General features: G+C 37.6%; 1 protein-coding gene across 3 annotated transcripts in view; it reads left to right on the forward strand.

The window, feature by feature from the left end:
- The window catches only part of KCNT2 (potassium sodium-activated channel subfamily T member 2), a 701,340-nt gene that overhangs the window by 471,118 nt on the left and 214,726 nt on the right, over positions 1 to 15,496 (forward strand). For all 3 annotated transcript variants that reach the window (XM_053693834.1, XM_053693835.1, XM_053693836.1), the window contains exon 13: positions 11,484 to 11,592. In XM_053693834.1, the coding sequence (XP_053549809.1) occupies positions 11,484 to 11,592 (109 nt within the window). The remainder of the gene's footprint in view (positions 1 to 11,483; positions 11,593 to 15,496) is intronic.

Below are 15,496 nucleotides of genomic sequence, written 5' to 3' on the forward strand. Positions count from 1 at the left end.
TTTGATTAGAAGCTAAACTTGAGGTCTGATGAGCTGTTGGACGGACTAATTATATACGTGATGTAAGCGTTACAGGCACATTAGCATTAAGAGTGTTCCATCTACAAGTTAAGGCATCAGCTGCGTCTTTAGCACTAATTGTACAATGTGCCTGGATACAGCTGGCAGCAAAACAGCAATTATAACTAACTGAATCTGAATAGTACTTAAAGGTAAAATCCATCACAAAGCTGAGTGCTTGGTACAGGATACAGACAAACATAAAGCAAATGACATATTAGCAAAATTTATAGCATAAATATTAGCATAATATTAGCATAAATTCTATTTACAGTTTCATTTGTAGGATATAAGTTAAATATTTCATTTTACACACACATGTATAGACACATGCACCCAAATATACAAACACATACACCTGCACATACAGACACATGCACACACACACACATACATGCATACACACATGTATAGACACGTGCACCCAAATATACAAACACATACACCTGCACATACAGACACATGCACACACACACATACATGCATACACACATGTATAGACACGTGCACCCAAATATAAACATACATACACACACATACATACACACACATGTATAGATACGTGCACCCAAATATACAAACACACACACACATACATACACACACATGTATAGACACGTGCACCCAAGTATACAAACACACAAACATACATACACATACATACACACATGTATAGACACGTGAACCCAAATATACAAATACATACATACACACACATGTATAGACACGTGCACCCAAGTATACAAACACACACACATACATACACACAAATGTATAGACACGCGCACCCAAATATACAAACACACACACATACATACACACACATGTATAGACATGTGCAACCAAGTATACAAACACACACACATACATACACACACATGTATAGACACGTGCACCCAAGTATATAAACACACACACCTGCACATACAGACACGTATAGACACGTGCACCCAAATATACAAACACATACACCTGCACATACAGAAACATGCACAAACACACATACATAAATACACACATGTATAGACACATGCACCCAAGTATACAAACACACACACATACATACATACACACACACACACACACATGTATAGACACGTGCACCCAAATATACAAACACATAACCTGCACATACAAACACACAAATACATACTGTACATACACACATGTATAGACACATGCACCCAAGTATACAAACACACACACCTGCACATACAGACACATGCACACACACACACACATACATACATACACACACATGTATAGACATGTGCACCCAAATATACAAACACATACACCTGCACATACAGACACATGTATAGACGTGTGCACCCAAATATACAAATACATACACCTGCACATACAGACACATGTATAGACGTGTGCACCCAAATATACAAATACATACACCTGCACATACAGACACATGCACACACACACATACATACATACATACATACACACATGTATAGACACATGCACCCAAGTATACAAACACATACACCTGCACATACAGACACATGCACACACATCATACATACACACATGTATAGACACGTGCACCCAAGTATACAAGCACACACACATACATACACACACATGTATGGACACGTGCACCCAAGTATACAAACACACACACATACATACACACACATGTATAGACACGCACACTCAAGTATACAAACACATACACCTGCACATACAGACACATGCACACACACATACATGCATACACACATGTATAGACACGTGCACCCAAATATACAAACACATACACCTGCACATATAGACACATGTATAGACACAGGCACTTAAATATACAAACAAATACACCCACATGTACAGACACAGGCACACATACACACACATAAACACATAGATACACACATGTATAGAAACATGCACCATACATACATACACATGTACACACACACACACACACACACACACATATAGACACAGACATACACACACATGTATAGCCACATGCACCCAAATATACAAACACATTCACATACATACACACATGTGTAAACACATGTACCCAAATATACAAAACATAAAGCCACAAATGCAGACACATGCACACATACATACACACACACACACATGTATAGCCACATATACAAATACATACACACACATACAGTATATATATATATATATATATACACATGCACACACGCATACATACATACACGTATAGACACATGCACCCAAATATACAAACACATACACCCACACATACAGACACATGCTCGCACACAAACACACACACATACATACACACATGTATAGACACATACAGCCTCATATACAAACAAATAATACACACACAGAAACAGAAACATGAGCACACGTACATACACATATAAACACATACATACAAATATTTATAGAAACATGCAGCCACATATACAAACACATACACATGCACACACACTCATATAAACACACACATATGTGTAGACACATGCAGCCACATATACAAACACATACACATACAGACACATGCACACATACACATATAAAGACATACATACACATGTGTAGATACATACACACACATACAAACACATACACATGCAGACACATGCACACACATACACACACATACACACACACACACACATACAAACACATACACATACAGACACACATACACACACACATACACATATAAAGACATACATACACATGTGTAGATACATACACACATACAAACACATACACATACAGACACATGCACACACACACACACACATACACATATAAAGACATACATACACATGTGTAGATACATACACACACACATACAAACACATACACATACAGACACCTGCACACACATACACACACACACACACACACACACACACACACACAGATACATACACATATAAACACACACACACATACATATAAACACACACATACATACACACATGTGTAGACACATGCAGCCACATATACAAACACATACACCCACTCGTACATACACAAGTACATACACATGCACACACAAACACACACACACACACACATGTATAGCCACACAACCCAGGGCTTTTTTGTGGGAGTAGTCACCAGTAACACCACCTCTGCCATCTCATAACAGGTAATATTTGTAATCATTATGTTTTGCTTTTCATAAAGTTTACAAAAAATACATCATATATAAAAAATATCTATGTAGAAATAAATAGAACAATGTCTTCTATGTGAAGAACATTGAAATGTAAACTACTTTTGGGTTAACGCTGTATTTAACTCCTGTCGGGCTAGCGCACAAACGATAAGTTAAGATTATTAAAGGGACACTGAACCCATTTTTTTTTCTTTTGTAATTCAGAAAGAGCATGCAATTTTAAGCAACTTTCTAATTTACTCCTATTATCAATTTTTATTCGTTCTCTTGCTATCATTATTTGAAAAAAGAAGGCATCTAAGCTTTTTTTTGGTTTCAGTACTCTGGACAGCACTTTTTTATTGGTGGATGAATTTATCCACCAATCAGCAAGGACAACCCAGGTTGTTCACCAAAAATGGGCCGGCATCTAAACTTACATTCTTGCATTTCAAATAAAGATACCAAGAGAATGAAGAAAATTTGATAATAGAAGTAAATTAGAAAGTTGCTTAAAATGTCATGCTCAATCTGAATCACGAAAGAAGAATTTTGGGTACAGTGTCCCTTTAAAGTCTTTGGGAAGAAGAAGTTAGCACGTTTGCGATACCTGAAGAAGTTAGCGTGGTTGCAATACCTGAAGAAGTTAGTGAATGTCGGCTATCGCTTATGTGCAAACAATTTACTTTCAACTTGTAGTACGCACCACTTGTAATCTGGCCCTTTGTTAGCAAACCTTGCATTGCTTTGCAAATAGTTATCTTATCTCCTCTGCTTTAGCCAATTAGGGGCAGATACGTGACATGATTAGTCTTGTGTAATCTGCACTGTAACTTTCCAGTTCTCAGAAATTGAAAACCCAAATATTTTATAATTAAATTATATATATATAAAAGTATACAAAATAAATAATTCAAACGTAATGAATATTATTTTTTACTAAACATGATTAAACATTTTATATTATAGCCTCGTCGTGTGTTTCATTCCCACGCCAGTAAGCAACACTACTTGCTGTTTCTAATGTTGCACCTTCAACTTCTGAAATATAATTTAAAAAATTATTGTAACTTGCTTAGACATAAGTTCTATAATGCTTCCTGTTATATAATGATTGTAACTTGCTTAGACATAAGTTCTATAACGCTTCCTGTTATATAATGATTGTAACTTGCTTAGACATAAGTTCTATAACGCTTCCTGTTATATAATGATTGTAACTTGCTTAAACATAAGTTCAATAACGCTTCCTGTTATATAATGATTGTAACTTGCTTAGACATAATTTTCTATAGTGCTTTCTGTTATATAATGATTGTAACTTGCTTAGACATAATTTTCTATAATGCTTTCTGTTATATAATGATTGCAACTTGCTTAGACATAAGTTCTATAATGCTTCCTGTTATATAATGCGGTTCCTTGCTTATACATAAGTTCTATAACACTTACTGTTAAATAATGATTGTAACTTGCTTAGACATAAGTTCTTTAGCGCTTCCTGTTATATAATGATTATAACTTACTTAGAAATAAGTTTTATAGCGCTTCCTGTTATATAATGATTGTAACTTGGTTATACATAAGTTCTATAACGCTTCCTGTTATATAATGATTGTAACTTTCTTAGACATAAGTTCTATAATGCTTCCTGTTATATAATGTGGTTACTTGCTTAGACATAAGTTCTATAACGCTTCCTGTTATATAATGATTGTAACTTGCTTAAATATAAGTTCCATAATGCTTCCTGTTAAATATTGACTGTAACTTGCTTAGACATAAGTTCTATAACGCTTCCTGTTATATAATGATTGTAACTTTCTTAGACATAAGTTCTATAACGCTTCCTGTTTGTTATGTTCTCTGTGTATTCAGGATTAGAACATTCAGTTGTGTGCTGTTACCTTGTGTCTGATGTCTCTTGCACATATCATGAAGACTCTGCAGCAGGAACTTTAGATAACTTTTATTCAGCTACAGCCACATGACTTATTCACTAACAGGTTCCATCAGTAAAACTAACATGGCTTCTCATGATGTCACAGAGACCCAGACACACCCAGAGGGTGTGGTGAGCTGAGCTTAAAGCTGCAGCACTTCTAACATATAATTATGAGACAAGGTTAGTGCAAAGATACAGTAAAAGCTGCAGTAATCTTAACATCCCCTTTTTTCTCAAAAAAATAATAATAAATAAATATAAAAAATAAATAAAAAATAAAGAACAGACAGTGGATAATATTGCAACATACAACAAGTAACTAAACCATACACTTGTACTTAGAACAGTTTATCTCTATAGTCTATGTGTACAAGACCTAGGTCGCAGCCTAGATTTTAGTCACAGTTATGTTTCTGCGATAAGTCCGCCTTCGGATTAGGTCATTCCTTGCTGAATAATCTCTTACTGAATCCTCACCTTGCCATCTAGAAGGTGGCCTTCTGTTTCTAGAGGGCCGTAGAGTATTTTGTTCAGGAGAAATAGTCTGTGGAGGAGTACCCAACGGTTGTTGATCACCTGTGATATTTTGTTGTTGGACATTCTGAGGTTGATCTGTTTCAGTTGTGTTCATTGCATTTTCATCCTCAGAAGACTCAGGTGGGCACCACACTCCATGCCAGATATCCTCACCATCTAAATCATTGGATATTTGTGTAGCTGGTTGAGATCTATGTCTCATTTGTTCTACATGGCGGGAAACTGTACCACCAGCTTGTAGTTAACCTTTAAACATTCTGTTGCCCATGCCTTGTATTATGACAGCTGGAATTCATTTATTTGGGCCATGGTAGTTTCTAACCCATACTCTGTCACGAAGAACAAATTCTGAAATGCTAGAAGTGTTCAACTCTTGTTTGGAATGTTCTGGTCTAACTTTATCCAGTGGAGTTCTCAGGCGTCTTCCAAACATTAACATTGCAGGTGATAGCCCAGTAGTGGTATGGGGAGTGTTTCGATAGTTAAACAAAAAGTTAGAAAGGGAGTTTGGATTAAATTTTGATTTGTGAGAGACAGCTAAGTGGCGTTTTAAAGTTTGTACAAATCTTTCAGCCTGTCCATTAGAGGCTGGAAAATATGGAGCTGTCTTACAGTGTTTGATGTTATTTGTATCTAGAAATGTTTCAAATTCATGTGATATGAACTGTGGACCATTGTCTGAGACTTAAGTTTGTGGCAGTCCAAATCTTGCAAACATACTGGAAAGAACGACAATGGTTTGTTGTGTTGTAGTATTTGACATTTGAACTACTTCTGGCCACTTGGAATGAGCATCCACAGCCACCAAATACATTCGTCCATCCACAGGCCCTGCAAAATCAACATGGATTCTTGTCCAAGGTTCATTTGGCCATGGCCAAGTTTTTGAGGTGTCCCTGCTGGGATTCCGCTGTGTCTGTGCACATGCATTGCAAGCAGCTAAATAAGAAGCAATATCTGTATCCAATTTAGGCCACCAAAAATATTCTCATGCTCTTTGCTTCATTTTTACTATACCCTGATGTGAGCTGTGTAGTAACTTTAATGCTAATGTTTGCAGTAAGTTCGGAATTATCACTCGTGACCCCCATAACAGACAGCCTGAGTCATGCACAATTTCCTTCTTCCTTGTAAAATATGGCTGAAGGTCAGAGCGAACTACTTTAGGCCACCCATGTTGAACAAAATACTTAATTTCCTGTAAGGTAGAATCAGAGCATGTATAAGTAGCAATCACTTTGGAATTTAGATTTACAGGCTGTGGAGGGGTTTCTATGATTTTAGAAGATGTTGTCATGTGATGTACCATTGGTAATCTAGAAAACATATCCACATTCGTATGATCACTGTGGCATCGATATTTAATGGAGTAGTTGTAAGCCGCCAGCTGAAGTGCATAGCGCTGAAGTCGTGCATCTGTTGTGTTGGAGATACCCTTCTGAGGGTGCAGAATGGACAAAAGTGGTTTATGATCCGTGATCAGAATAAAAGGTCTGCCATATATATATAAATGTGGAATTTCTTCACAGCCCAAATTATTGCTAAAGCTTCCCGATCAATCTGGGCATAATTTCTCTCAGATGGAGTTAGAGATCTGGATGCAAAAGACACAGGACGTTCAGACCCATCGGGCATAATGTGTGAAAGTACTGCGCCTAAACCATATGGTGAAGCATCGCAGGCTAGTACCAAAGGCTTCTTAAGGTCATAGTGGACAAGGAGTCTTGATTCCAGAAGAAGTTGCTTAGAGCGTTCAAATGCTTGTGTACATAAGTCAGTCCAGGCCCACTGGTTTTTACTATCTAAAAGGCGGTGTAGTGGATATAGTAAATGAGCTAAATTAGGTAAAAATCTGGTATAGTAATTGAGCAACCCCAAATAAGAACGTAGCTGAGATACATTAACCGGGGTGGGAGCATGAACCAGCGCTTTCACTTTTTCAGCAGTTGTGTGGAGACCATTCTTGTCCACTACATGTGCACAATATTCTAAACTCTTGCAGAAGAACTCACACTTTTCCATGTTAACTTTCAGTCCGAATTCCTGTAGGCGCTGTAAAACAGCTTCAACATTGGCTTTATGAGTGGCATCATTTTCACCAGTGATAAGCATGTCATCTAACATACAGTGGGTATGCGGAATACCTGCCAAGATCTCATCCATTATCCGTTGCCACACTGCAGGTGCTGGGGCAATGCCAAACACCATCCGCATATACTGAAAAAGTCCTTTGTGAGTGTTGATAGTTAACAGGTGTCTGGAGTCTGGATGCACCTCTAATTGTAAGTATGTTGATGCAAGTCAATTTTTGTAAATTTTTCACCCCCTGCCAGAGAACTAAACAATTCTTCAATCCGTGGTAAAGGATACTGATCCACAAGTAATTGAGGGTTAAGGCCCACAGATGCGAATGTCCCCATATTTTTTTTCTGACAGGAACTATTGGGGAAGCCCATTCACTGCTAGAAACTGGAACAATAATCCCCTGATTTCGTAGTCTTTCTAGTTCTGCTTCAATTTTAGGTTTAAGTGCAAATGGTACAACTCTTGGTTTACAAAATTTTGGAATAGCATTTTCTTTTAGGTGAAGCTGAATCTGCTTGTCTTTCACTAAACCTAGGTTCCCATCAAATACAGTCTTATATTTGTGCTATAAAATGTAGAGGAGTAGATTTTTAGTTACCCCATTAAATGTCACTGTAAGTGATACACACCCAATAGGCTTTATTATTTCATTTGAATATGTTTGCATGGTGACAGCTGTTGGAACAATTGGTTGCCTTAGTCCCAGGCGGTTCCAATCAGCAGCTGTGATAACAGAGACTGCTGCTCCTGTATCAACTTCCATAATGAGAGGTTTACCATCTATATTCACCTTTGCTTGCAGTTCTGGAATATTATTTTCAAGGCTGTAGATCTGTAATGTGTATAATGGTTTGTCTTCTTCTGAATCAGTGTGTGGTGTATCTACTTGCCCATGAAAAGCTGCACGTGACTTGCTGCCTTTCTTACTTTTATCTCTGTCTAAGGAACTTCTGCACACTCTCTTTGTATGACCAATCTTCCCACACCCATAGCAGGTGCTGTACTTAAACCTGCAGGCATTTGCTGTGTGATTTGTGTCACCACATCTGTAACAAGCTGTCTGTGACCCTTGTCTAGCTGGATACTGTTTATTTAGGTGCACACTTGTATGAAAAACATCTACTTCCTTATTACAAACTGCCTGTGCTGGGGCCTGGAGCATTTGTGCATCTTTAGCAGCAAGTTCCATGACTGTAGCTATCTCTATAGCACGCTTTAGTGTTAACTCATCCTCTGCTAATAGTCTCTTTTGTACTGTACAGTCCATGAGTCCAATAACAAACATATCACGTAAAGCAGTGTTTAAATAATCACCAAATCTGCAGCTACTTGCTAGTTTCTTTAAACTGATCACATAACTTTTAATGTCCTCATGCTGCAATTGCTTGCGTGTGTAAAACTTAAAGCGTTCTGATATCTCTAGAGGCTTAGGTAGGTAGTGGTCAGATAACAGGCAGATCAGGTCAGACAGAGGTTTAGCATTAGGTTTATCTGGTGAGAGAATGTCCCTTAATGTAGTGTAAGCTGCTGAGCCTATAGTTGTCAGAAACACAGCCACTTGCTTATCAGCTCCTATGTTATTTGCTGTACAATATAGCTCAAACTGTTCAACCCATGTGTCCCATCTGTCTGTGTCTGGTGCAAACACAGGTAAGGTGCCAATAAGTGCCATTATATGTGTGTTATCTGTCTGTGTCTGGTGCAAACACAGGTAAGGTGCCAATAAGTGCCATTATATGTGTCCCATTTGTCTGTGTCTGGTGCAAACACAGGTAAGGTGCCAATAAGTGCCATAATATGTGTGTTATCTGTCTGTGTCTGCTGCAAACACAGGTAAGGTGCCAATAAGTGCCATTATATGTGTGTTATCTGTCTGTGTCTGGTGCAAACACAGGTAAGGTGCCAATAAGTGCCATTATATGTGTGTTATCTGTCTGTGTCTGGTGCAAACACAGGTAAGGTGCCAATAAGTGCCATTATATGTGTGTTACCTGTCTGTGTCTGGTGCAAACACAGGTAAGGTGCCAATAAGTGCCATTATATGTGTGTTATCTGTCTGTGTCTGCTGCAAACACAGGTAAGGTGCCAATAAGTGCCATTATATGTGTGTTATCTGTCTGTGTCTGCTGCAAACACAGGTAAGGTGCCAATAAGTGCCATTATATGTGTGTTATCTGTCTGTGTCTGCTGCAAACACAGGTAAGGTGCCAATAAGTGCCATTATATGTGTGTTATCTGTCTGTGTCTGGTGCAAACACAGGTAAGGTGCCAATAAGTGCCATTATATGTGTGTTATCTGTCTGTGTCTGCTGCAAACACAGGTAAGGTGCCAATAAGTGCCATTATATGTGTGTTATCTGTCTGTGTCTGCTGCAAACACAGGTAAGGTGCCAATAAGTGCCATTATATGTGTGTTATCTGTCTGTGCCTGCTGCAAACACAGTTAAGGTGCCAATAAGTGCCATTATATGTGTGTTATCGGTCTATATCTGGTGCAAACACAGGTAAGGTGCCAATAAGTGCCATTATATGTGTGTTATCGGTCTGTATCTGGTGCAAACACAGTTAAGGTGCCAATAAGTGCCATTATATGTGTGTTATCGGTCTGTATCTGGTGCAAACACAGGTAAGGTGCCAATAAGTGCCATTATAGGGTCAGACCACAGATCCTCATCGCCAGCTGTTATATTCTCTGTGTAGTCAGGATTAGAACATTCAGTTGTGTGCTGTTACCTTGTGTCTGATGTCTCTTGCACATATCATGAAGACTCTGCAGCAGGAACTTTAGATAACGTTTATTCAGCTACAACCACATGGCTTATTCACTAACAGGTTCCTCAGTAAAAACTAACATGGCTTCTGATGATGTCACAGAGACCCAAACACACCCAGAGGGTGTGGTGAGCTGAGCTTAAAGCTGCAGCACTTCTAATTATGAGACAAGGTTAGTGCAAAGATACAGTAAAAGCTGCAGTAATCTTAACACTGTTATATAATGATTGTAACTTGCTTAGTCATAAGTTCTATAACGCTTCCTGTTATATAATGATTGTAACTTGCTTAGACATAATTTCTTTAACGCTTCCTGTTATATAATGATTGTAACTTGTTTAGACATAAGTTCTATAACGCTTCCTGTTATATAATGATTGTAACTTGCTTAGACATAAGTTCTATAACGCCTCCTGTTATATAATGATTGTAACTTGCTTAGACATAAGTTCTATAACGCTTCCTGTTATATAATGATTGTAACTTGCTTAGACATAAGTTCTATAACGCCTCCTGTTATATAATGATTGTAACTTGCTTAGACATAAGTTCTATAGTGCTTCCTGTTATATAATGATTGTAACTTGCTTAGACATAAGTTCTATAACGCCTCCTGTTATATAATGATTGTAACTTGCTTAGACATAAGTTCTATAGTGCTTCCTATTATATAATGATTGAAACTTGTTTAGACATAAGTTTTATAGCGCTTCCCGTTATATAATGATTGTAACTTGCTTAGACATAAGTTCTATAACGCCTCCTGTTATATAATGATTGTAACTTGCTTAGACATAAGTTCTATAGCGCTTCCTGTTATATAATGATTGTAACTTGTTTAGACATAAGTTTTATAACGCTTCCTGTTATATAATGATTGTAACTTGTTTAGACATAAGTTTTATAACGCTTTTTTTTACCGCTGCACGTAAACATTATGCACTGTTTTTTTATCAGGATCATCAGACAATACTCAGAGCCTGGGCTGTTAAAGACTTTGCACCAAACTGCCCTCTGTATGTTCAGATCTTGAAGCCTGAGAATAAATTCCACGTTAAGTTTGCAGGTAACATGATCTTCTTCTTTATTTGAGTAGGTTCTAAAGCAGTGATGGCAAACTTTGGCACTCCAGATGTTTCAGAACTACATTTCCCATGATGCTCCACTAGATTTCAGAGTGTCTGAGCATCATGGGAAATGTAGTTCTGAAACATCTGGAGTTCTAAGGTTCATCATCACTGTTCTATAGTTTCTAATGAACTGCATCAAGATGAAAAAGAGTTAAAAAAAAATATTTCACTACATTCCTGCAGTATCGTTATATTAATTAAAGAAATGTGAAACCTTTTTATTTTTCCTTATGTGATTCAGACAGAACACACAATTTTACTATTGTTTATATTGTACTTGTATTAAAATATTAACATTCGCTCTTATGGTACTCTGTTGAAGAGCATACCTATGTAGGTAGCGTGTACTTCTCTGGAGCAGTATTTGGCAGGAAACAATTCTTGCAAAAATGCTGCCATATAGTGTTGCAGACACGTGTACATGCCTGAGCTTAACTACCTGTGTTTCAACAAAGGATGCTAAGAGAATAGCATACATTAGATAATACAAGTAAATTGGATTTTTTAACAGTTTCTAAATCATTAAATATAAATTAAGTATTAAATTATATTGTACCAGAATGTATTTGTGTTTATCTGATTTCGAATACAGTAGTATATTTTGAGCTTTGTCTTTATTTTCAGGACAACGATTACATCCCTTTGAGATGGGGAGAACCAATGACAACATTATATAAAATATAAACTGGGCTGTTCAGAGAAACTTTCTTGTGAGATTTACGTTGGTGGCTATTGCTTCAGTTTTAACATTAATATAGCATTCACCTCCTAATATGACATAAAGTAAGCTTCTGTAAATAAGCACATGCCCCAGAGGAGCGGCCTTTATGCGGTGCTGACTAGCATGATATTCTGTTTCCTGTCTTTTTTTGGACCATTCACAATATAGCGGTAGGTAAATATTGTGACTCAGTGGAGGGAATAAAAGCCAATGACCTGTTAGCAATGAATGTGTGAGAGTTTATGATCTCTAATGGTCCAGTGACACACTGAGAGGTCTATAATTGGTGAGGATCTACACTAGGTGGCCAAAAGTATATGGACACCTTACCGCAGACCTATGTGATTAATAGTAAAGGGTAGTGAGTACAGCGCCAAAAAAGTCCAAGGGATAAATATACACACTACAAAGAAGTAACTAAATAAGTTAAAAACACGATTTAATACATTAAAAACAATGGGTATACTAATTCATACCTAAAAGCTGATAACAATGAATAATTATCTTTTAGATAATTATTCATTTTATCAGCTTTTAGGTATGAATTTGTATACCCATTGTTTTTAATGTATTAAATCATGTTTTTAACTTATTTACACCTAGATTTAGAGTTTTGCGGCACCGCACATTTTAAATAACGCTGGTATTTAGAGTTCTCTGAAGGGCTGCGTTAGGCTCCAAAAAGGGAGCGTAGAGCATAATTTACCGCCACTTCAACTCTCAATACCAGTGTTGCTTACGGTAGCGGCCAGCTTGAAAAACGTGCTTGTGCACGATTTCCCCATAGGAAACAATGGGGCAGTTTGAGCTGAAAAAAAACCTAACACCTGCAAAAAAGTAGCGTTCAGCTCCTAACGCAGCCCCATTGTTTCCTATGGGGAAACACTTCCTAAGTCTGCACCTAACACTCTAACATGTACCCCAAGTCTAAACACCCCTAATTTACACTTATTAACCCCTAATCTGCCACCCCCTGCTATCGCTGACCCCTGCATTATATTATTAACCCCTAATCTGCCGCTTCGGACACCGCCGCAACCTACGTTATCCCTATGAACCCCTAATCTGCTGCCCCTAACACCGCCGACCCCTATATTATATTTATTAACCCCTAATCTGCCGACCGGACCTCGCCTCTAGTCTAATAAATGTATTAACCCCTAAAGCTACGTCTAACCCTAACACCCCCCTAAGTTAAATATAATTTAAATCTAACGAAATAAATTATTTCTTATTATATATTATAGAATAGGGTAGGGCATTTTTTTATTTTGGGGGGCTTTGTTATTTTTTTAGGGGGCTTAGAGTAGGTGTAATTAGTTTAAAATTCTTGTAATCTTTTTTTATTTTTTGTAATTTAGTGTTTTTTTTTTTTTTGTAATTTAGTTTAGTTGATTTAATTGTAGGTAATTGTAGTTAGTTTAGTTAATTAATTTATTGATAGTGTAGTGTTAGGTTTAATTTTAATTTAGGTTAGGATTTATTTTACAGGTAATTTTGTAATTATTTTAACTAGGTAGCTATTAAATAGTAAATAACTATTTAATAGCTATTGTACCTGGTTAAAATAAATACAAAGTTGCCTGTAAAATAAATATAAATCCTAAAATAGCTACAATATAATTATTCGTTATATTGTAGCTATATTATGGTTTATTTTACAGGTAAGTATTTAGCTTTAAATAGGATTAATTTATTTAATAAGAAATAATTTATTTCGTTAGATTTAAATTATATTTAACTTAGGGGGGTGTTAGGGTTAGGGTTAGACTTAGCTTTAGGGGTTAATACATTTATTAGAGTAGCAGCGAGGTCCGGTCGGCAGATTAGGGGTTAATATGTGTAGGTAGGTGTCGGCGACGTTGGGGGGGGGCATATTAGGGGTTAATAAATATTATGTAGGTTTCGGCGATGTTAGGGGCAGCAGATTAGGGGTAGATAGGGATAATGTATGTGGCGGAGGTGTGTGGTCGGCAGATTAGGGGTTAAAAAAAATTATTAGAGTGACGGCGATGTGGGGGGACCTCGGTTTAGGGGTACATAGGTAGTTTATAGGTGTTAGTGTACTTTAGAGCACAGTAGTTAAGAGCTTTATAAACCGGCGTTAGCCCATAAAGCTCTTAACTCCTGACTTTTTTCTGCGGCTGGAGTTTTGTCCTTAGAGTTCTAACGCTCACTTCAGCCAAGACCGGCATTAGGCATCCCATTGAAAAGATAGGATAAGCAATTGGCGTAAGGGGATCTGCGGTAGGGAAAAGTTGCGGCTGGAAAGTGAGCGTTAGACCCTTTCCTGACTGACTCTAAATACCAGCGGGCGGCCAAAACCAGCGTTAGGACCCCTTAACGCTGGTTTTGACGGCTAACGCAGAACTCTAAATCTAGGCGATAGTTACATCTTTGTAGTGTGTATATTTATCCCTTGGCCTTTTTTTGCGCTGTACTCACTTCCCTTTACTGTTAATCTCTCCTTTGGGGGTTGGTTAGACCCTCCATTTTGTGTATAGCTTAGGGATTGTCTTAGCGCTAGGTTACTACATCTCACCTTTAAAAGATTTGTTTCTCAGACCTATGTGAGTTTGTTGAAAATCCTGTTAAAAAACTGTGGTCATTAATATCAAGTTGACCCCTCCTTTGTGGGTCTGGATCACAATTAGTGTTACTATTCATCCCAAAGGTGTTCGATGGGGTTGAGTTCCACCTCACCAAACACTTCAAATCCTATTCTCATGGACCTTGCTTTGTACGCAGGAGCACAGAAATGTTGGAACGGGAAAGGACCTTGACCAAACAGCTGCCACAAAGTTGGAAGCACCCAATGTCTAAAATCTCTTTTCCTCACTGGATTATCTAAAAAGGGTGTAGAAATAGGGTGAATGATATATAAGGGCTGATGATCTATGAGGGGTGCAGAAATAGGGTGAATGATATATAAGGGCTGATGATCTATGAGGGGTGCAGAAATAAGGTGAATGATCAGTAGAGGGTGATGATCTATGAGGGGTGCAGAAATAAGGTGAATGATCAGTAGAGGGTGATGATCTATGAGGGGTGCAGAAATAAGGGGAATGATCAGTAGAGGGTGATGATCTATAAAAGGTACAGATATAGGGGCCGATTAT

This window comes from Bombina bombina, chromosome 10, assembly GCF_027579735.1.
Source record: "Bombina bombina isolate aBomBom1 chromosome 10, aBomBom1.pri, whole genome shotgun sequence".
Taxonomy (NCBI): domain Eukaryota; kingdom Metazoa; phylum Chordata; class Amphibia; order Anura; family Bombinatoridae; genus Bombina; species Bombina bombina.